This window comes from Brienomyrus brachyistius, unplaced genomic scaffold (assembly GCF_023856365.1).
Source record: "Brienomyrus brachyistius isolate T26 unplaced genomic scaffold, BBRACH_0.4 scaffold112, whole genome shotgun sequence".
Classification (NCBI taxonomy): Eukaryota; Metazoa; Chordata; class Actinopteri; order Osteoglossiformes; family Mormyridae; genus Brienomyrus; species Brienomyrus brachyistius.
In genome coordinates this window covers 82,038-106,161 of record NW_026042387.1, presented here as the reverse complement: position 1 = coordinate 106,161, position 24,124 = coordinate 82,038, and the positions used below count along the sequence as shown (strand labels likewise).

The 24,124-nt window shown below is 44.9% G+C and overlaps 1 protein-coding gene across 1 annotated transcript in view; it reads right to left on the bottom strand.

Moving 5' to 3' along the window:
• The window catches only part of lama2 (laminin, alpha 2), a 103,754-nt gene that overhangs the window by 70,175 nt on the left and 9,455 nt on the right, over positions 1–24,124 (bottom strand). The window contains exons 2-6 of the mRNA XM_049004573.1: positions 11,140–11,310; positions 9,513–9,625; positions 5,547–5,789; positions 767–946; positions 25–114 (exon numbers count right to left, since the gene is read on the bottom strand). Of these exons, the coding sequence (XP_048860530.1) occupies positions 25–114; positions 767–946; positions 5,547–5,789; positions 9,513–9,625; positions 11,140–11,310 (797 nt within the window). The remainder of the gene's footprint in view (positions 1–24; positions 115–766; positions 947–5,546; positions 5,790–9,512; positions 9,626–11,139; positions 11,311–24,124) is intronic.

Sequence of the window (24,124 nt, the reverse complement as noted above, 5' to 3'; positions counted from 1 at the left end):
CCCCCCCACCCCCCGCCATTATACCTTGGTGCCATTATTCAGCGGGCAGGCTTTGGCGTGTCCGTAGCAGATGCACATGCCCCCGACCGAGATGTCTTTAATTGAGTAGTAGTACTGTGGGCAGGACAAACGAAAATGGCAGAGAGTCACATGGCGAGATCTTATTTCATCATTTTCGGCTCCAAATGAAAGTTCGGGCGATCACAGGTCGGAGCGGCGGGGGGAATGTAATTAAACCGGCAATTAAGCGGCTGGGCCAGTGACAGTCAGATATCAGAGGCAGGCTCGGTTACACACAGACCTCTGATTAAAGTGCTGACCCTTTAACTTGTTATGAGTCTGCATCGGGTGATCTGGCCCATGATTGGGCGATCTGGCCCATGATGGTGCTGTAATGTACAAGGCAGTTTCAAAGGGGCTCGTTGGTATTCACCATTCATTGTGGTGTGTTCCTAGTCACAAAAGCCTAACTGAAAGGTCTTTCGGCGAGACTACACTGAGACCACATGTAATAACAAGGGTGACCCGCAGGTACAGCCATACCAGTTAACTAACTAAAACACAAGCAGAAACCTGGTGACTTTAAAAGGTCTGATTTAAAATATGATCAGCTGGACTGAAAAGATGTCTTAATAATTCATTTAAAATCACCTGGCAAGATTACACTGCGAAAGGAGAGAATTATGTTAGTTAGGCAGACGGAGTAAAAGTCACATTAACAAATCCATTTTGTCGCTGCTACTGGTAACTGGATATGCGTCCGAACCCGTCTGGTGACGATTGGGTCGATGTCCCGCGGGTCGTTGAAAGCCAGGGTCATGAGATCTGCGTTCAGCGTCCTGATCCTCTGGAAGCGTAGGCGGATGTAGCGGGCGGAGGTGAAGTTCAGCAGGGTTGGGGAGGGATCTTCGGCACTGGGCCTCCCATTGATCAGGGAGGTGTGAATCTGCAGCACAAATGGTAAGAACCGAAGTGGACATTAAGCAATAAGAACCATGGAGAGCGAAGGGGCTTCAGAGCAGGGCTGGTAGCAATTACACAAATGGACACTGTATTTACTCAAACACCCAGTGCAATTACCCTCCTTACCTGATTAAAAACGCACAGCCTAAATTACAGGCCAGATCTCGTGCTGATTGCTATAAAATGAGTTGCACGGGGGTAAATTCCAGAGCAATTAGCACCCTATTTGAGAGTGCTTCAATGCCAATCTGCAGGGCTGGCCTCTAATCAGCCGCTGCATCGTCAGCAGGCCGCATCGCATGCGGCATCACTCTGCCGCGGTCCGCAATCATCATATGCAGCATCACTCTGCCAAATCCACAATCATTGCATGCGGCATCATTATGCTGTATCCGCAATCATCGCATGCTGCATCACTGCCGAATTCGCAATCACTGCATGTTGCACCACGCTGCCGAATCTACAATCATTGCATGTGCCATCATGCTGCCAAATCCACAATCATCGCATATTTGGAGTGTCGTGAAGGCCAGATCCTCGTTCTGGAACTCCGAAACTTATATATTAAGTGGTACAATAAAAACGTGACTTTGTGATTTATGGTCATCATATTGTATAGTATAACACATAATTATATACGATGATGTGCTATTTTTTCTCCGAAAGTCAAGGTAATAATTACATTTTTAATTATTTAAAAGCTTTCAACACTTGTGCATGTGCTCCTCAATGTGTCTGTGTGCCCCAGGATACTCCACTCTCCACTGACGGCCCCCAGGTGGGTCAGACCACTGGAGAGAAGGGAGGGGAGTGCATGACTCACTGTGGACCGCGTGGGCGGCTCTGCGTGTCTATTGTGGGACACCACTTGTCTGTTAATGAGAACTACTGTACACTGCTTCTGCTTTAATGTTCCCTAATTGCCGATTTGAAAAGTAATTTCAGCACACAACCGAAGTCGTTAGCCATGCCGGGGCTAATGAGTGCCACATGCAGGTCGGGGCATTTTCACATGCATGTGTGGGGGTGTCCGCCCTCCCCGGGGGGAACGCAGTCTGCCACTTGAGGAACCAGTCTGCGGCTTGTCGCCACTAAAAGTCCAGGACTACTTTAATAAATATAAACTTATATAAAAATATATGACGCTCATAACCGGTCTGGATAGTAACTTTGTATTATTCATATAAAAAAGAACAAAGAAGCAAAAGAAAGTGAATTCACTAAAAGTTAAAGCTTATACCAAATTAAATACTTTCTTTCAAAATTAAACTAGACCATAATATAGTTGGCTCCAGAATTACTGGCACCCTGATCTGAAATGCAGTAATAATATAATAACATCCATTCCATCCATCCATCCATCCATTTTCCAAACCGCTTATCCTATTGGGTCGCGGGGGGTCCGGAGCCTATCCCGGAAGCAATGGGCACGAGGCAGGGAACAACCCAGGATGGGGGGCCAGCCCATCGCAGGGCACACTCACACACCATTCACTCACACATGCACACCTATGGGCAATTTAGCGACTCCAATTAGCCTCAGCACGTTTTTGGACTGTGAGGGGAAACCGGAGTACCCGGAGGAAACCCCATGATGACATGGGGAGAACATGCAAACTCCACACACATGTGACCCAGGCGGAGACTCGAACCCGGGTCCCAGAGGTGTGAGGCAACAGTGCTAACCACTGCACCACCATGCCACCCCTTAATATAATAACATCATTAATAATAATTATTATTATGATTATTATGATTATCATCATATAAACTCAGCAATAATTAATATATAATATGTTATAATTATTATTGTACAGGTAAACTCAACGATAACATCATCGAAATAAGCTCAAAATGCCAGAATGCCAGAAATACTGCAGCTCATTGTTATATTATATTGTGTTCCAATGGAACCAACCAAAAATCATACATTTATTTCATAAATCAATCAATCAATCAATCAATCAAAAATCAGGTTTCATAATGACTTTGCACCCCGGGTGCAGCGCTTGGTGAGACCACCTCTGGTGAGCAGAGCAGCATGTCGTCTTCTCCTGTACTGTTTCACAAGGTTATGGTACACATTTGGACAGATTCTGGACCATTCCTCCACAGGGATCCATTCAAGATCAGAGTCTCAACCCAACAGAAAATCTGTGGCCAGAAATGAAAAGTGTGAGATAGGAGTCCTTCACCCCTGATCTGTCAGGGGAAATGGGCCAGAATCACAGCAAAATACTGTAAGATGCTTGTGGAAGGCCGCCTGGACGTCAGTGCTACCAAATTCTGACAAAGTGTATGACAACTTCTGATCCGCAGGAATTGTAATATGATGAATTAAAAGTGAAAAAATCTCTGTAAACAATTGTTGGGAAAAAGTAACTATAACTATAATTTGCTAACATGAAATTTGTGGAGTGGTTAAAAAATGAGCTTTAACCTAAGTGTATGTAAACTGCCAACTGTATCTGCTGTCCTCGTCGGTGCAGGCCACAGGTTTTCCACTGGACTGCAGTCCGGTGACTGAGATGGCTATTACAGGACCTTGACTGTCCCAGAACCATTTGTGGATTCTGAGATATGCTTTAGGCCAGAGTCATGCTGGAAAGTCCATCTACATCTGTGTCTTGGGGTTCTGACACTGAAAACCAGATTGTCAGCCAAAATCGCTTGAAACTCAGTTGAATCCATTAAGCCATCTGATCTTAAATAGTGTCTCAGGACCTCTAAAAACAACACTAATTCCACTGTGGATAAGAGGTCCTTTTCCTTGTATGTGTTTCTGTTTCAACACCAATCATGCTTATGCTGCATCTGGCCAAAACATTTCATTTTGGTCTCATGTGACCACAGCACTTTCATGCAGTCATGATTTTAAATCACCTTTGGAAAACTGGAAGCTCTTGCTTCCGTGTCTTGGGTCGGAAAACACTCTCTCCTTGCAACCTTAACAAAGAGCCTCTAGGTACGGAGGTAGCATCTCATGGTGCTTTTTGAAACCTGGTGACCCCAAGATGCCACGGAGGCTTGCCATTCTTTCTCAGTGATTCTTGAGGATTATCTTTCTCACCATCCTCCTTCCTATCCTTCCTAAATGTATCTGTGTCTCGTACCCGTTACTTTATAATTGTCCTTACTGTGCTCAGTGGTATATTCATTTATTTTTTATCAGATTTATGGTCTACAACCATTTGTCTCTTCTGCACTCTTTTCAATCTCATTTTTATGAGAAGTGATGTAAGGACACAAAGTTCCTTAAAACTTAGATGAACTTACATAAGATGAATTTCATTCATGGTTTAAATTTTGATTTTATTTACTAAATTCTTTAGGGATGCAATTAGTTGTGAAACTTTTATTTAGAGGAAACAAGATTTCTAAATAAATCAATAAATAATTTTGGTTGGCTTCATTGGAACAGTAATAAACAAGGATATTTTTCACTTCTTGGCATTCTGCATTTATCTCTGTAATATGATCATTTATTTTTATAGTATTTTTAGTGCATTTCCTGTCACGGATGTCAATAATTTTGGAACTCGCTGTATATACATATATATGTCATTGATTTTAATCCAATCTACTCCTTGACACTTATGAAGCATTACATACTTACAAAGACTCCCACAAAAAGTATGCCGTGGAAAACAAATACATTTCTTTCTTCATTACACTGATCTTATATATCTTTGCAATATCTACTAATCATCTGTCTGGTGATGGACCATACACATTCATTCATTGGACCATACACAGTAGTATGTTATTAAGTCATGCATTTACAGTGTTCAAATAAATTTACCATTTTAACTTCCTCTTCATAAACAGCAGATTATTCTACCAAAGCAATGCAGTCCCTCACTAGTATGTCACCCATCCATCTATCCATTGCACTGTCCATTATAGGGATACAGCAAGTCTGACACCCATTCCAGGCAGTAAAGGGCACAAGGAAAAATAACAGCGTGGGCAGGACGTCAGTCCATCGCAGGGCACGCTCACACACACATTTACAGATGGGCCACCGCAGATGCACACACACAGGTTTGTAATTATATCTTTGTGGGAACTCCCCATTCATTTTTATGGAGAAACCTCTAATCCCAACATGATGACCTTAACCCTATCCCTACCCAGCCCTAACCTTAACCATAAAAAACTAAACAAAATATGACATTTTTGGCATTATTACCTTTTTATTGCATTCACAGATCCTTGTGGGAACTTGAAAAATGGTCCCCACAATACCAAAAACAGGTTTTCAATATATTGCGGGGGACATTTGGTCCCCACAATGTAATATAAACCTAATCCAACACACACACTATAGCCAAACAGACAACAGTTCACCTAACTGCATGTCTTTGAGCTGTGAGAGGAACCCAGTGGAAAACCAGCAGTATTAGAACAGATGGATACCAGACAGACAGATTGGGGGTGGGGTGGAATTCGAACCCTTAACTCTGCAGATGTGAGGCAACAGCGCCCCCCACTGCTGGGTATCTCACCAAATGACACTTTCACACATCAATTCTTGCCCAGGCTACTTCAGTGACGAAAGGCTGACAGAGATTGTGTCTCACCTCGCCATTCTCCAGTGGGTGGATCTTGGAGTAGAACGAGGTGCAGATGACCTCGTCGTCGTGGGCGTAGGACGGCGGGCCGGTCCTGGGCATGATGTTGAAGCGGGTGAGGCACTCAGTTTCTGTGATGGCATAGTACTGCCAGGGGGTAAAGGTGACACCATCCAGGGAGCGCTCCAGCACCCAGTTTCCGGGACGAGGAGAGTTTGCTGCCTTCAGGATAACGTAGGCAATCTGGAACACCTATGGAGAGCATGCTGTTTTAGTGGAAGAAATGACTGCCTTGAAACCTGAGAGTGAAGCAGCTTTTGCGACTCAAACTACATCTGATGTGACTGAAGCTCCACGAGGTTCTCTCCAGCAATGCAGCCAGAATGGAACTTACCTCTGAAAAGTCCAGGAGCTCATGCACAAACATTAAAGGAATTTCAACATATCAGCTCTGCTGGATACTGGATTATGACTGTGCTCCCAATGTTTATTACTACAGCAATGTCAATTCACAGTGACCTTCCCAGCCATACAAAATGAGGGCTAACCTATTTTCCGTGGTCCCATTCTCTGTCCTTTTCTGCATCAAAGCACCTCAGGGTAGATCAGCTTGCGGTTCTAGGTAACCGGAACCACGGCAAGGTGGTGTTACGCTACCCTCCTGGGTCCCTACTACATCTCCCTAGAGCACTAGATTTTCACCGCAGTTCTAGACACATGCTAAGGGACAGGATGACACTGACATCCGGAAAAACTTTTGTCACCGGCGTTTACAGCTGCACACCTTTCCGCTGATGATAGGCGCATGAACTGTAGTGCGATATCAACTTTAAAAATGACTCAATGCTCCTTTCATCTGCCTGCAGATTGTGGAGTCGAATTTCACCGTTTACAACAGGAGACGATGCCGTAACGCCAGCATTCATAGCCCCGACTGAAAGCGAATCGTATCCTACTCAGGTATCCGGGAGAGAATTACAAAAGATCTTTGTTTTTTTTGTGTGTGTAGGGATCAGGAGCGTGGTGAGAAATGGACAATCCTTCCAAACCCGTTGATTGGCAGCACAGATCTTAGTGAAGACAGGGGAGCTCAGATGTAGCCACATCTGTGTTTTTGTAGTACGGATAGAATATGACCTGGTCACTGCATTGGGGAGGGGGAGGGGGGTGGGGGTGGATGATGGGGCACAGAGACTGGGCCAAATCCAGTCCCAGCTCCCTCCACAGTGAAAGCCCCCCCCCCCCCAATTCTGCTCTGAGCTGGGATCATGCTGACAGGTCCAGACACACATGGACTGCATCACCAAAATGATCTACTTGAAATCTACTTGATTCTCGTCATATTATTCTAGGGAATTAATCTGGTTTCGCTCAAAACCACGAAGAAGCACGGGCAGCATTTCTATTACCGCAAACAAAGTGTCCCTCGCACTAACCTGGTGCTACAGAGCGAAAATAGCAAAGGTTGCGTGAATATCTTAAATCTGGTCTGACACATAACTCATCATATTCATGTGGCGGTAGGCCCAGTTCAACCACTGGAACCAGTAGAATATCAAATAAGAAACAATTTAGCCAAATCACTTGTTCACTGTGCTATTTAATCCCACAGCCTTGGATTTAACTGTTAATTGATTCCACATTCCATATACACACATTAACAATATAAAGGGGTCTCACATTTAATTATTTTACAACAATTTAATTTGATGTCATTTATTAAAATTTGAATCACGGGTGTCATTTTCAGTCCCTGGCTGGTTATTTTTGGCTTTCATTTCAACTCATTCAACTTGTTACTCCAATTAGTGGTTAATTAGCTATACAAATCCACACATTTACTCTCAAGTGAAGTACTGAAGGAGACATTTCTTGAATAACATTTTGGGGAGGGGGACCAGTGCAATCTCCATGTGTTCTTTATGATTTCTAAGTAAAATAAGAAAAAATTTGTCAACCTGACAGGACTAATCAAGAGAATAAGGGAGTGTAGTGGCTTAAATTGCGTTTAAATTGACGTTCAAATGAAGAAAGACATGTATCTGTGGCTGGATGATCTTCTCGGATTACAGGCTACGATTACGTGACCTGTTGCCATGTAACGAGGGTCTCGCATAATTCAGAAAATCTCAGCGGAGGATACGTGAGAGGCCCGGGCAAGAGCATCTCATTACCCTCTCTCAGGGCGTCATCAATAATTATAGCAATGTGGCGTCATAACGAAGCACAGGCTGCCAGCGTCTGAAAGGCGCAGGAGAGAATAGCAGGAAAGTCAAGAAGCGGGTGGAGAGAATGCGAGAGTCGCAGGTTTACGGATTTATCCGCACGAGTGCCGGGGTGGCGGGTTCCTGGGTGTGAAGTCCACCGAGAGGCGAGCTAGCAGCCGGCGATACCCACGGACAGACACCCCGTGGGCGTGTTGACAGGAACGGCTGCCTTCGAAGGGTTTTCCAAAACACCTCCCACCCCCTCTCCGCCTGTCATTTTCCCATATCTCTGCCGGATAACGAGAGGGAGGTTAGATAAGAAAAAAAATAAAATGAAACAAAGAACACGCAGAGCGCTGACGTCACGAGTGATAAGGATATACGCGCGGCGGCGCATCACCGCGCGCGCAGACGGCACAGACTCATTATCCTGTGCGTGACAGCCGTCGCTATGGCTGCGGGTGAAGCGCGCTCACGCGGAGAGGAGCGATCTGGTCAAACGGAGGGGCTGTAATGGCAAAACGGGAAGGCGGGCGAGGGAGCTGGCGAATGGGCTCTGCCACAGAAAGGACGGTTTACCTACAGTGACAGCCGTTAGCTACACAGCCGCCTCAGCGCCCACAGCAGCCGAGGCACCAGCGGCAGAAGTCGCACATTTCCAGCATTCCGAATTCCCCATTTATTATATCAATTATCTCCATGCCGTCATGTCAAGGGAAAGGCTGATTCAGATATTTTACCTGTTATAATAGAAATACTATTTTAAAATAACATTTTTGGAATCATTCTCATATCCTCCCCGGTTCACTTATTAAATCTGTTCTATAAAAAATGTAACTTTTTTCGTGAGACATGCATACATTAAAGTATTACGCCTTGTATACTAATATTACACTGACGAATTGTCTATCAGCAGTTAAACTACACAAAACACAAGGCCACAGCATGCAGTTTGCTGATGAAAAACCTGGTTTGATTCCATAATCAATCTTCAGGTATGCATCCTCTTTGTTTTGTCCTGCACCACCGGTTCTGTGCCGGTTTACTTAAAGAGATTTACGTTTCCATATTTCCTTTCAAGTTGGACCCCTTCCCGGTTTCCCTGATCTGTAAGTGGTTTATGGTAATAAGCTCCTAGTTTCGTATCTCTAGGAGGACCCTACATTGAACCCCCCCCCCCGCCATGTTCTTCAGGTTCCGCATTCCGATGACTCTGCCTGAGGAAAAGAGTACGCTTCACCTGTGATGGTTTATGGAGCGGGGGGGGGGGGGGGGGGGGCTCTTCACCTGTCAGGACACAGCGTCCCCTTTTATCCACTCTCATATCCTGAAAAACGGTCTCCATTCCTGGGAGCTGAAAGTGCATTCTGCTAATAAATGCTCATTTAAGTGAATGGTATCCCGGTGGAGGTCTGTACCAGGGGCTCTTTAAGGCTTGTTTGTATTTGAATTGCCTGTTAAGATCACCAGCAGGTCAGAAGACCCTTGCAGGAACATCTGAGGGTGGTGAACATGAGATCTCTCCCAAGTTCCCAGTTCCAGGACCAGCATGAAGAGTCTACAGCCAATTCCTGCGTGGCTCTCCTTTCCCCTGATTGGCTAATGCTTATTGTTATACAGTAAGGAAACTGACTCTTCGACACTTTAAGTGTGGGTAATGGCCTGCCCTTTCTATCCTACGTAACTTTCATCCATTCCAGCTTCCATCCAGCCCCCTTCTGCATATCAAGTACAGAGTCCTTCATTTTTGGTACACGGTGGCCCTTACCTGCTGAAGGTCCAACGTGACTGTGATGTAATGGTAATCCATGCCGTTCTTTATACTGGGGCTTTGCCACCACCTATTGGTCCCGTCGATGGCGTACTCAATGGGATGCTGTTCTGCAATGAGCATGGGATGGGGCACGTCACATGATTCCCTCATCACAGCATCAAAAGGTGACTAATCAAAAATCGCTACAAGCGTTAATCACACAACATGTAGCACTCAGTATACTTTTCTGTTATGCAGAAACAGCAATAGCCTTGTCTTACATTGGCCAGTTTACTTACAGATTACAAATTGAAAAATGGTACTCATTTTCTTTACATACACTGGTTTATTTAAAGGAAAATTTAATTCCTGGAACAATAAAAACTATCTACCCATTAAGAAACAGTGGAAATTAAAGGAGAACAGTATGTTCAAAGATGTTAAAATAACTCTACATCTGCAATGGAATTTCTATATCTATGCGTAGATTAATAACCATGTCCTTGATTGGTTAGAATAGAAACTCATGAGAAACTGGCATAATTCAGTCATTAGGTTGCCAGCCTACATCAGTTTGTAACAGTTACAATCTGATGAACTGCAACAGGTGACACCATAAACATGTTAACGATTCTTTTGGCCGAGCTCAGGAACAGTGTCCATTATGCTGTAAAAACTCGCTTTGTTCAGCAGAGAAACGGCATTAAATTTCGAGCTCGGCACATACACACCAATTTAACAGATTACGCGTCTTTGGACGGCACTCACAGGTTTTTATAAACAGGAGCAGGCCTTCTGTTAGCTAATAACGGGGTAATAGGGGGATAACGACATGGACAGATGTGTGGAGTAGGGGAAGCAGATGAGGGAGGTGCTCTGGGAACTAGGCCATTGTCCAGAGAGCTCAGGGTTACACTTCAGTGTAAGACAACTGCTGTAATTCCAAGACGTAAACAATAAGGTCATCTCTGTGAAAATCCACCAGAGTGATTGGATACTTTTACGTACACATAGATTTGTATTCCCTGCTGTCATTCAAGTAACCAAATGATGACGATTAAGAACATGATGATTATTAAATAAAACAAATGTATGGTTAAGTGACTGAAAAATCTTAAAAATTTTAAAAATGTTAAAGAGGCCCCAATGTCCGTTTGCCGTTGAGAGAGGAAAAAACCCTTTAATGAGTGAGAAAGTCTGTTCGCTGTGACATTCCCATCCGAGACCCAATTATAAGTCTAGCCAGCATCTGTTTGATTTAATCAGAATGTAACTTTGTTTTGCACAGATTAAAAAAAAAAACTTTGCTCTCCCATATTTAGGGGAACATATGGAGGGGAAAAACCGAAAGGCTGCGTCAGAGAATCCTCCGGTTCATTCTGGCACGCCCACACGAGGCCAATTGTGGGCCTGTTCCTTCATCGAACGGGACCCCGCATGGATACACACACACAGGGGAAACTGGATTTTCCTACAGGGTCGGCCCTAATCCTTGGCATTCACCTCACCCCCATGTTGTCATTCTCTGTGGCTAATCGTGGAATGTTTGAATTGTGAACTGAGGGGGCACTCTGGTGCCCAGGGATTTGTGGGATTGGTGACGGGCTTGAGTCTGTCGTGTAGGGAGGCTAAGAACCAGTACCAGCGGGCTGTTCACTGTGGAGGTTGCAGATGCGGCACTGAGGGTTCCGGACCGGCTGTCCCGGGACGTGCTCCACCAGCTTGCAGAACATCTCTGGCCCGGTCTCACCACAGGTGGCATTGGTGCTGATCTGAGCCATGGAGGCCAGGTTGAGCACAGCGGGGAAAAGACCTGAGGAAGAAAAGGGTCACGGCTGAAGAGAAACACAGCAACAGCACGGTTACCAGTCGGCACGCCATGGTTACCAGTCTGCATACCATGGCAACCATTCGGCATGCCATGGCAACCAGTCAGAATGCCATGGCAACCAATCAGCACACCATGGGAATCAGTCGGCACGCCACAGTTACCAGTCTGCATGCCTTGGCAACCATTCGGCATGCCATGGCAACCAGTCAGAATGCCATGGCAACCAGTCGGCACACCATGGGAATCAGTCGGCACGCCACAGTTACCAGTCTGCATGCCTTGGCAACCATTCAGCACACCATGGCAACCAGTCGGCATGCCATGGCAACCAGTCGGCATGCCATGGCAACCAGTCAGAATGCCATGGCAACCAGTCAGCACACCATGGGAATCAGTCGGCACGCCACAGTTACCAGTCTGCATGCCTTGGCAACCATTCGGCACACCATGGGAACAAGTCGGCATGCCATGGCAACCAGTCGGCATGTTATGGCAACCAGTCGGAATGCCATGGTTACCAGTCGGAATGCCATGGCAACCATTCGGCACACCATGGTTACTGATCACTACACTATTGTTACCAGTCAGTACATTGTAAACAACACAGGCTGCTACATACTTCTGCCAACATTGATTATTTTAAATCATGACTTTGTGTTTGTTGATGTTTTCTGTGGTTAAATTTATGTTTTGTGCTACAGTGAACACTGCCACACAATTTAACGATGTAACCTAACCACACCATAGATGGCAACAGCAATAATTCCGTTGTATCTTTGAGGCAGACAGGATTCCCAGCAGCTGTACCTGAGACTCCACCGCCTCCAGTCACATTCAGGCACCATTAAAGAGGAAGAGGCCTTTCAATGGGTGTTCCACCCAATAACAGCTAATATCAGGCTAATGCTGGTCAAAGGATGATGCTGTTTGAACCAAGCTGTATAACTGGCTAAAGGAACCAACGGGTGGCTGTTTGTTCGTACGAAGTCATTGTCACAGAGTTTCTGTCTGATTCATACTGGAATGCATGGGGGGGCGTCGGCATCCAGAGCATGCTCAGTAGTCTGTCCTCGGCATCAGCGGCTGCAAGTTGCGGTGGCGATATGTTGAAACAATATTCCTGCACCGCGACGGAGGTTCCACCCTGCCCCCTTCTGGCTAACAATAGGCAGTTACATTCAAGCCCCGGGTACTAAAACACCGAAGTAAAGAGCTTGCTGGTGGCAAAATGTCTGAATATAGCATGCAAGAAGCGTTAAAAGCCTTCCGAGTGCAGGGACACAAAATGCTACATATACTCAGAAAATGGGAGTTTGTTGCAGATTCCAATTTCAAGTCAATTGCGCTCAAATCCAGAATTCCTGGCATGTTGGACAGCCTTTCCCAAAGTGGCGACACCTTAAATGCGGAAAGTAGTGTCATGTGACACAAAAGAGGGCTGCATTGAGGCCACCATGGGGAAAAGTCTTGCGCATTTAAAAAGCAGGAAACGTCTGACAGCCTCTGAATTACAATGGTAACACACCGCATTCATTTACACTACAGAGGGAGGTCATTTCACTTTTGCCATTTACTACATGAGACCACATTCCCCGCGTTGCATTAGCAAAATGCTTTTGGACATCATGGTCTAATCAAGAAGCATGTTTGAAGTCCTTTCTCTTGTGGTGGGGGGGGGGGGGGGGGGGGACACACCAAAAGAGGGGCAGACAACTGTTTCTGATTGTAAGATCTTTTCTGAATATAAATCATAGGCACCGATGTTACTCTGAAAGAAGAGCATTGCAGCATGAATTCTGGTCCCCAGCACTGTGGGAATGGACTCTCCCCAAATCAAAGCCCGAGGCTCAGTGTGGAAATGACTCCCAGCTGTCCTCTACAGCCTGAAATGCAACCCCACAGACGTCGAGGAAAGGCGGACCGCAAAAACACCCCAGAGGATAGGCCCAGGAAAATTAATTTTATGAGAGATATGGTGGATCCCTGGCTCAAACATGGCCAGTCGTCGGCCACAGGTGGGACAAGAACGTCGAGTGCTTGTGAGGAGACGTGAGTAAGAGCCGTGATTTTTTTTCCCACCCTTATCTTGCAGCCGAGCGCGATCATTAATTATCATTCTCTGGCGTTTCCGAGGAAAACAGTGACACATCAGAAAATATATGAAAAGAATTCGACACAACACTGACATGTATTCCTGTATTACAAATGTCATTTTACTGATTTATCATTTCCTGTTTCCTGAAAGCCAGAGATGCCTCACATATGTCGATGCGCAGTGTCCTTTTCTGTTACAGCTGGATAAACATTCATCGAAAATGGCCGCATGTTAATTCTGACAACTGCTGGAAGTGCAAAACCATATTGTGTTCCAGCAACAGCTACACTCCCTATATTTTGCGAGACCTGAATTAGCCGTCATGTGGGCAGCTGACCAATTCATCCAGCTCGCATGCACATCCCTCACTCAGGCCAGCAAAACAAAGTTCTGCTTCTCAAAGCCCTGCTTGGCTGGAGTGCTCTTAGAGTGACCTCTATGCAGTGCTTCGAAACACAGATGTCTAACAACAACACCTTCGCTAATATCAAGCTAGCCATACTCATGTATATTTATGGAAGATTAATCTGAATGACTGCTCTTGACTAATAAATGACATAAGGACAATGAATCGAGTCAAATTCCAGGGGGAATTCTAGGATTTTTAAGGTGGGGACATAATTGGGGCCATAATTCATACAGAGGGACCAGTCTTATCATTAACCAATGATATGTTTTGATTGGGTGAGAGACAGGGGAGGGGGCACTCCAGGGGCCAATCAGCTTTCCGCTGGGGCAGTGATACTGTGGCCCCACTCCTGCATACACCCCTGACAATTACCCAAAGTCAATGTGTCAAGAAAACAACATTAGTAAAAGGCAGCGAAGGCTACCTGTGTATTGTCTCAAGCCTTAAGGGCCACGTGGTAGACCAGCATCCTTACGGTATGAGCGAAATCATCCGCTATTCCTGCACACTTTTAGGTGTCTGCCTGTATCAGCTCATGCTCTAAGGGGTTTGAAGAGACATGAGCAGGCCAACAGGGCGGCGCTAATTCCTCCACTCTCCCTCATATTCCAGATGCCCCGTCACACCCACCTGCCCCTGCCTGTCTCTCTGACACAGCGTATGAGAGCTGCCCAGCCAGTACATCCTTGCAGGAAGAGAGAACAGCTAAAACCAGGGATTAACTAGGGGGGGAAATGGCGGACAGACAGTGATCTACTGAGCTGACAGATATGCTTACCATCTGATAGATCACACAGGCCCGACCTGCGACACTCACTCTCCCGTTACGGTACATGAAATATAAGCTCCCCTGGCTGAGAATAACATAAACACACAGGCTGAAACAAAGAATTACTTTCACTGCAAGCAGTAGGAAATTTACAATTTAGTTTGTGTTCACCAATAGAAGCAACTCACCTATCTCCAGTTCGAATCTCTAAAACGTTATATCATTACTCTAAACCTCACCAGCTACTCTCGGTCTGGTGCTTGTTGGTAATGAATCTTAAGATGAAAAGAGGCCTCAGGTTCCTCCATCAACAACGCCACGCAGCGGCACAATGCAACTGTTTCCACATAATTAAATGTCCGGTCAGACAGGGAAATTAATTACTTCCAAAACGAGAGATAGTCCAACTTGTAATTAGCTGTTGGCTAGGGGAAACCTTTTTTGAACATTTTAACAGCCGGCCATTCAGTCCATTGCTCCCCAACATGGGGCATTGGCTACGATGTGTGTTTCCTTTGGAACACGGTTCAGAGAGGCAGACATTAACAGAGGCATGCAGCTATTTGGGAAGGTCCTACAGCACAGGATGTCTGAATGGTGAATCTGAGTACCCTAGAGTGCTGAGGAACACCACAAACTTGGATCTGTCCTTTCGAAAATGTCATGCAATAAGGAAAAAGTAAATCCTCCCTGATATTTGAAAGAAAAAAAAACAAAAAAAGTAGATCAGCTCGTATATTTTTTTTGCTGCTTTGTCATGCAGAGATGAAGGCGAGACGAACGACTTTCTTTGATGTGCCGTGAACCGTAACTTTAGTCTTTCTCTCAAAGATCAATAACTTAAGAGGCAATTATGCTTTTCTCTCTGACTACACTTGCATGCCGCATGTGTAAATGATCAGATGGGCAGAATATCAGAGGAGATCTTTGTGCTGTTTTCATTTCACCTGCACCAAATGCCTTACACACGCAACATAAAAGCGTAGATTGCAGCATTACGGAATTGTAAAGAAAAAATACAGATCGCTTTTATTTACATAAATTATATTTTGTGTGTTTCGTAGACCAAAGACAGTCCTTGACTTCCATGCTTTTATAAACCTGGATATTTATGTAGTGGCTCAGGTGAGGTATCCTTGACAGAAAACAATCATTTGCTCACATTTCTCACCTTTTCTTCATCATACAGCTTTTTGCCAACTCTGGACCATAGGTGTACTTAGGATGATCCCAGTTTACTCAAATTACAAAGACAGAACAAATCATAATCAGCGGGAGGCGGATACAGCACAGCGTGAGAAGTGCGTTACGCCCGACACGACCTCAGCAGAACCTGCAGTGTTTGTAGAGAAGTTCAGTGGTAGTGCCTTCAATAATATTGAGGAATACATTTTTTTTTAGAAAATTCATCATAGTCAAGGTTCCCTGTAACAGAACATAAACATCAGTCAAAATCCAACGAAACAGACCATAAACAAAATCTCTCATCTTAGAACATGCATAAACAAAGGCAAAGCGATGCTGAACAACTGACAGACACTGCAAATAATATTTACCAGAAATAGTTACATATTTTTTAACTCCTTGCAACACAGTAGAACACTATGGGACACATGCATGGATTAATCCAACTTCCCACTAAGACACTGCATCTTCACAAATGTGAAATGTGCTTCCGGAAATAGGTCCTGGGGTCACCATGACCCTTCACTGGATGAGGGGATATAAAAGATGGAGGCATGGATAGATAAAGCTAATCAATTAATTGATATATATATATTTTTTTTAATTGACACTTTTATTGATCCCTGTAGGGAAATTGTCTTTTACGCCTCCCACAACTTGCTCTTTTTTCATAGAGGAAGTTGTCTACGAAGGGCTGCCTCCCGTAGCGGCGCCCAGGGAGCTGGGGGTTAAGGGCCTCGCTCAAGGACTCACAGGCTGAGGCTGGGTTTGAACCTTCTGATTACAGACACACAGGCTTAGCCCACTGAGCCACACGCTACCCCCTATGACTATATATGTATAATCATGTATACAATCACGTAAGAGAAAAGGTGGGAGCTGCAGATGTCAAGGGGTGGGGGAAGGTTAAGTGGCTGTCTGTTTTCGGCATTGTTTCTTTAGAACCTTCCCCATTCTGATCTGTCACATAAAACCCCATGTCACATGACTGTTCTCCATCTCAGTCCCATGTCACATGACTCCATTCTACATCTCAGACCCATGTCACATGACTGTTCTCCATCTCAGTCCCATGTCACATGACTCTGTTCTCCATCTCAGTCCCATGTCACATGACTCCATTCTACATCTCAGACCCATGTCACATGATTCCGTTCTCCATCTCAGACCCATGTCACATGACTCTGTTCTCCATCTCAGTCCCATATCACATGATTCCGTTCTCCATCTCAGACCCATGTCACATGATTCCGTTCTCCATCTCAGACCCATGTCACATGATTCCGTTCTCCATCTCAGACCCATGTCACATGATTCCGTTCTCCATCTCAGACCCATGTCACATGACTCTGTTCTCCATCTCAGTCCCATATCACATGATTCCGTTCTCCATCTCAGTCCCATGTCACATGACTCCGTTCTCCATCTCAGCCCCATGTCACATGATACATGACTTCATTCTACATCCCATTCAATCAAACTGAAGATTAATATAAGCATCTGAAATAAATGTGGTCTTCATTCCTTATCCTTTATCAACAAATAAAACCTACACAAAGTCATTCCCACTCAGTCAAAATAATGAAAGAGGAGATAACATATTGCAAAAGGGACCACATATTTGCATCAATGAATCTGATCCTGTATTGAAAGAATGTGATACTACATGAAGATTCCACCCTACCAACAACCCTACTTAATCTAAACACCCAACAATCACAGACATAGACGTCTATTTTAAGAAGTACTTTCAATAAATGTGTCTGGGTGTTTGCGCTGATGACTAGCAAAATGCAGACAAAACATTTAGTGACAGAGATTTACAAGTAAGCCTCAGACATATAAACAGGATAGTGAACTCTCTAAACGTAAGTCACAAAAACATACAAGCAACGCGCAAGTCGACTAGACGAGGTTTCGTGTGAAGTTCTTCTGTGCTGCTTGAAACCACAGTGTTCGCTAAGATTTGGACCACACACATACAGGCACATGCAATCACATAAACGACTAAATGCTTCATGCCAAACAGCTTAATGCAAAATACGTCAGTTTTTCGCAAGGATAAACAAACAAGTGGCAATAACAGCGAGTACCCAGCGAAAACCCTGGCAGACTGATTGAGAGAAAAGCACTGCTCCTATTATAAAACAGGCCCATGCCTTTCTAACATGTAACAGACGTTCTGTACGGCTCCAACCATCTTTATGAACACTTCATGGTGAAAAGTACCTGAAACGACATCTACATAAAACGCTAGGCGTCTGAGCTGCTGTCTCACCTGATACTAATCAAATTTTTAATTAGTGAATCAATGAAAAGCTGACTGAAAGATCCCACCCAAATGTCGGCCAATGGCACTGTACAACTGATTGGGGTGAGCTTGCACCAGTAGCCTCATGGGAAATGTAGTGTTTTTGTCTGGGTATGAAAAGCCTTCAGCTGACTCCTTTCATACATTCTGAAAAGAGACTTAAAGTGATTAAATGCAGACAAAGCAGAGATTTTCCAAGCTTGTTTGCCCCCTGGACTGGGCCCAGTGAAAGGAGACTGAATACATGTTTGTTTTGTTAACTGCACTGAGACACCGACGTCACTGGGAACACAGCACTGCCTCAGAGAGCAGATTAATCAAACACAGAGCCCCCCGCCCCCCACCCACTCCAGATGCGACCTCCGCTACGGAAGATGCTATCGAGACCCACTCATCTCTCCATCAGCCCCGCGTGACGGCCGTTCATTTCCTGTGGCGACCGGGCGTTGTGATTTACGCTCAAAACCGCAGTAAATCTCTGCTTAAAGTCATCAGTCCGACTTGAGCCACTGAGAAATTTATAGCTGCGCTCATCCACATTTCATCAGGATAGAGGCTGCAGGGTGCTGCTCTGCCTCCTCGTAATACATCCAAGGCCAAAGCAAACGCTTCAATTTCCTGTGCGTGCAGACGGAAGTCACACTTATATTAAATCTCAGGCCCTCTTTATGGTTTACATCAACATCAGCCATCTGCCTACCTCAGGGCTACACCGCATACCTCGAGCAGCATGGCCTTCTCCTTAAAGCATATTTTATCTTGCATGTATAGAAGTCTTAACCAAAACAATTTATAATTATTAAACAATAAGTGATCTCATGACATATTAATAAATCGTGAGCCTATCTTCGACATCAGTACATGCAATCCATTTTTAAAATAGCAACATGAACTCTGTGGAACAGGAACAACAGTACAGTTAAAGCAAATCCCACGGGAGGGGGGGTAGTTATTTATTTGTTTCGTTTTGCCTATAGCCAGCTGTCTAAACTCCCCCCCCCCCCCGCCTTTTCACAGACCAAATAAAAGGTGCATGTGCCCTTTTTAACCTTTCATGACCCATTAAAACCCACAGCCAGCTTTCCTGCCACAGTCTGTGGAACTCATTTCCTACGAGGTTTTACACGACTTTCCCGATGCATATCAACAACATCGGCCCTTCCATAAACCGCTGGTTTAACTGCTGGGTACTGACACTCTTCCCCCCTCTTCTGATGCACATTATTCTTGACGTTTCTCTTTATGAGTAATACACTGGTCCGTGTCCGAACAAAAGGGGGCGTCCATAAAATACGTGTTTCACCTTTTCAAACTAAAAAAATAAAAAGCACAAGATATAATTTAATGTCTGTTCAGCTTTGGTTTAGATTACGATTGTTTAGTTATAAGGGTCAGGAGTTGCATCTCTTGCTCTCAGTTGAGTAGCCACCAATTGTTTCTTGGTTAATTCTATGAAATATGAAATATTTTTAATAGTTTAAACAGTTCTTTGGATATGTGCTTTAAAAAACTGAAACCAGACATGTAATACATATACTGTACACCGTACCAACTAAATTTGGAGCAAAAATAAAAGAATGAAGATTATATGGCAGGGCTGTTCAAATCCCAATCCGTACGGGCCGAGTCCTGCTGATTTTCCAGCCTTCCTTTACCCATGAGCCGGGTGTGAAGCCTCTGACCAATCAGAATCAGTAACTATTAAACTAAGTACCCGGGAGAACTGAAAACACGGCCTGGATTTGGAATCGAGTGTCAGATCTGAAGAGCCGTGGTACAGGACAGCACTTTAGAATGAATATTTTGGATGTTTACAAAAGACGTTTCTGATTTAAACACCCTAAGAACAACGTGGTTTTATCTATGAGCTATTGCCGATATCAGTTGCACCACCTGTTTCTTGCATTAGACCTTTGTCTGTCCATTGTATAATCTTCCAACGTGCAGCATGTCATCCGGCGATTGTGGCTTACGGATATCCACAGCGATGGATTTAGCAACGGCAGGAATAAAGTCATCCCAACCCATACTGTCTAAAGAAAGCAGGGTGGTCGAGTACCTAATTATCCAGGCCATGGTGCAGACTCTCATGTTTGAATTTGTAAAAGCAGAAAGGTTACAGAAAGTGCATGCTGGTGTGTGAAGGCAGTGTACAGGAAGTGCAGGCATGCTGGTGTGTGGAGGCAGTGTACAGGAAGTGCAGGCATGCTGGTGTGCGGAGGCAGTGTACAGGAAGTGCAGGCATGCTGGTGTGTGGAGGCAGTGTACAGGAAGTGCAGGCATGCTGGTGTGTGGAGGCAGTGTACAGGAAGTGCAGGCATGCTGGTGTGCGGAGGCAGTGTACAGGAAGTGCAGGCATGCTGGTGTGTGGAGGCAGTGTACAGGAAGTGCAGGCATGCTGGTGTGTGGAGGCAGTGTACAGGAAGTGCAGGCATGCTGGTGTGCGGAGGCAGTGTACAGGAAGTGCAGGCATGCTGGTGTGTGGAGGCAGTGTACAGGAAGTGCAGGCATGCTGGTGTGCGGAGGCAGTGTACAGGAAGTTCATGCATTCCAGTATACCTGATACCTGTTTATCGGAATAGATGCCTTATTAGGATTTTACTGGTTTTAAAGGCATTACATACCTTTTGCTCCAATACTGCTTACACTCATACCCAGTTGCATTTATGCCTAATCAGCTCTTTGACAGCTATATGTTTGTAATGTGCTTTTAACATCACATGTATATCTTTCTGAATAAACGTATCTGTGAGATATAGTAAATGTAAATGTTCTAGGCTGAATTCTTAACCTCCTAGACTGAACTGCAAGTTGTGGAGTAACATAGTGTCCCCCCACCCCCCACTAACCGAGTTACAGCATCAAAGAGGATCCTGTCCTCTCTCTTCTGGCACATGTGCTCGGTGGGGTGCGTGTGGGGGCTGAAGGAGAGGAAGTGGTTTTGTTTCATCCGGTGAGTACCTGAGGTCTTACCATGATGTAACACAGTTACCAGATTTGGCTGTGGGAGGCATTGTTTGCTGGTCAGCCCCCCCCCCCCCCCCCCACAGAGCCCCCCCATGGCTGTCACAGGCCCACCTCCCACCTCTACACATATAATTGTTTCCTGTAACTGTTTAGTAACATCAAGGTTGCTCTTTTTAAGGACGGGTTTAACGATTTTCGATGATTCGGTAAAAATCCCAGTTAGTAAAGTTGTCACGGCACGTGGGACGAAGGACTAGAAGGCAGGTGATTTTAATGGAACTAACACAGGACCTTGAGGGTCAAAATGAAAATGGCTGCAGGGAAGGACTGCAGACAGGAAGAGCGACGTTAACGACCGGACTGGGGATGATGGGACAAACAGAAACATAAATGCCGAGACTAAAGAGGGGCAACAAGCAACAGGAACAGCTCAACAGGGTCACAGAGAGGAGGAGACATGAGGATCAGGTGGAGCTGGCAGGCAGGATGTGACACAACACTCCTTTAGTGTTATTGTTATATGAAATAACACGCGAACTCCTTTATTGTTATTATGGTTAGTACTTACATTGACCTATTATGCATTTATCAGATGCTTTTGTCCAATGCAATGTACAAGTGAGGCAAACTGCTCTTGTCAAGGAGTCAGCGAGGCTGAGATTGCAGTGAACGCTGAGGTACATGTGTAAGCAGGACTGGAGAGGGAGCTGTCTGGCAGCTTTCACAGGTCCACCAGCTCCTGCTTCATAAGCCTCAAAGTAATAGCAGCTGAATACTAAACAACCACTGTCCTTCTCCGGCGACGGCTGCAGTGTTTGACCCTCTGAACTCCTTCCCAAGAACACCATGAAGTCAGGGACTCGCTGACTCGTGTCTGCATTTTCACTCGCACGAGTCCGAGATGAGAGACTGCTGGCCATTTTTAGATAACAGCACGATCTCAAACTTCTCTGTCTGTCATACAAAGTGGATTCCCATGTGTGGGAAAAAAAAAAGATTCCCGTATCTTGTTTTGTAGCAACACAAACCAACAAACGATTGTTGGCTAATCACTAAGCAATCGCAATTAATTATTATCTCAGTCAACTCACTGTGTACAAAATACAAACTGCAAAGATCATTTGCAAAAAGCAGTATATATAAAAATATATCTGCTAATTCATGTTGACCTTTAACTATAGCAATAAATTGAAAAACATGTAAAAAAAAAAAATCAATCGTTTGTGAATTAATTTAATGCCTACCACCAATTACCTAGAGCTACCGGCTAATTATGCTGAAAAATGTTCAAAGATGACTTCTTTTTTTTGTTGCAATTCATAGAAAATGTCCTTCACCGTTGTGGAAACCACGGAGACTGTTTCTGGGTAGCAATCGGTGGACTTCTTCAAAAAAAGAAACATTTTTATATTCAATGTGATGCAGTATAATTTCACAAAGGTCCTTTTTCCCCCCTGGCAAAATCAGTCCCAAAATAGTGGCCCAGAGTGCAATGCACAGTATTAATATGCTAAAAGCCTAATCCGCTTATCGAATCGCTATTTGTTTCCAATGAATCAGAGCTAAGCGCTTCCAGCAGACATTCCAATAACACCTTATTTGCTGCTACAGCAATATATGTAATGTGAGACAAATGGAAATCAGATTTAAGCATGCACCCCTGGGTGGGCAGGGGGTGGGGCTCCTCTAGAGACAGCAGGCACAGGAGAGCCAAGCAGCCATTAGTTCAGCGTCCTGATGGGCGAGTCAATTACCACAGTGTGGGGCAGCACTTTCCCTGCCAGTGAGGGGGAACATGTGCGGCTTGCCGCTGATGGCCGCTCCAGCCCCCAGCATGCATTGGTCACCGGTGAGCCACGCCCACCTCCGCGGCTTCTGTCGCTCACGCGGCCCGGGCTTGCTGCTGCGCCGATGCCAATCTGACGAAGTCATTCAGCAGCATTCTCATTATCGTGGGGAAAAGTCACGTCAGATGGATTATGGGAATGGTGAGATGGTGCGTATTTATGTGCCCCCCCCCCCAACTGACTGTTATGGGTGGAGACTAATGTCATGTGTTCCTGCTGGTATACAAGCAGCCCCCAGCTGAAGAAAGTCCAATTTAAAGATAATTCATAGTTACAAATGGACTGTCCTAAAGCCTATTATATTAAAAAGTTGAGTTAAATACAACGGTTCGTAATAACTAACACACATTGTATTTAGTGACTCATGTGAAAACATTGTATGGCTTCAGCAGTTCATCGACTCAAAGTGCAGTAGAGTACTGTATGTAGTAACTATTATTATTATTGCATTATTATTGAGTTGCTGATGGACTTAGGGAATGGATCTCATCCAAAACTGACGGACTGCTTGTACTGCCCGCGATCGGTAGGTCTCCGGTTCAAATCCTGGAGCTAGCAGATAGATTTCCCCGCTGGGCCCCAGAGCAAGGCCTTTAGTCCCTAACTGCTGCAGGGACTGGCTTTAGATAAATAGATGAAGTTATGCAGACCAACAAATGATTCCCAATGCTTTCCACTCCTGTTTCAAGTTTAACTGCACTGTACTGTATTAGTGTGCTTGGCAACATGATCATCAAAAATGAAACACGTGTGCAGGAGCTTCCAGCCCCCAGGCACTACTGGGGCTGAGAAGTTTACTGTTAATGCCTTTCACACATATTTAATTTGTCAGAATCTGTATGTAATAAAGCAATATGGCCACTTTGCGGTTAGCGACTTAGCCTCATAAGGCCCATAGCTAGAAATAAATTTCATGAGGGCGTTTGGCAACGCTCTGTATTTTTTGGAGACTGGGTGTGGGGGGGGGGGGGGGGGGGGGGGGCTGAGGTTCAGCAAATTTCAAGGGGGTTCAAACTTTTAATTTTATTACATGGATACATGCGTCAAACTTCCATGGTTATGGGTTCGATTCCCATGCCTTGCGTGTGGAGTCTGCATGTTCTCCCTCAGCTTCTCAAGCTACCCTGGTCTTTTTTTCCTGCGTTCCAAAGGCATGTTCTTGGGTTAAGTGATGTCTTGCACTCATGTTCTATGCTCCCTGGATCAGTTCCGG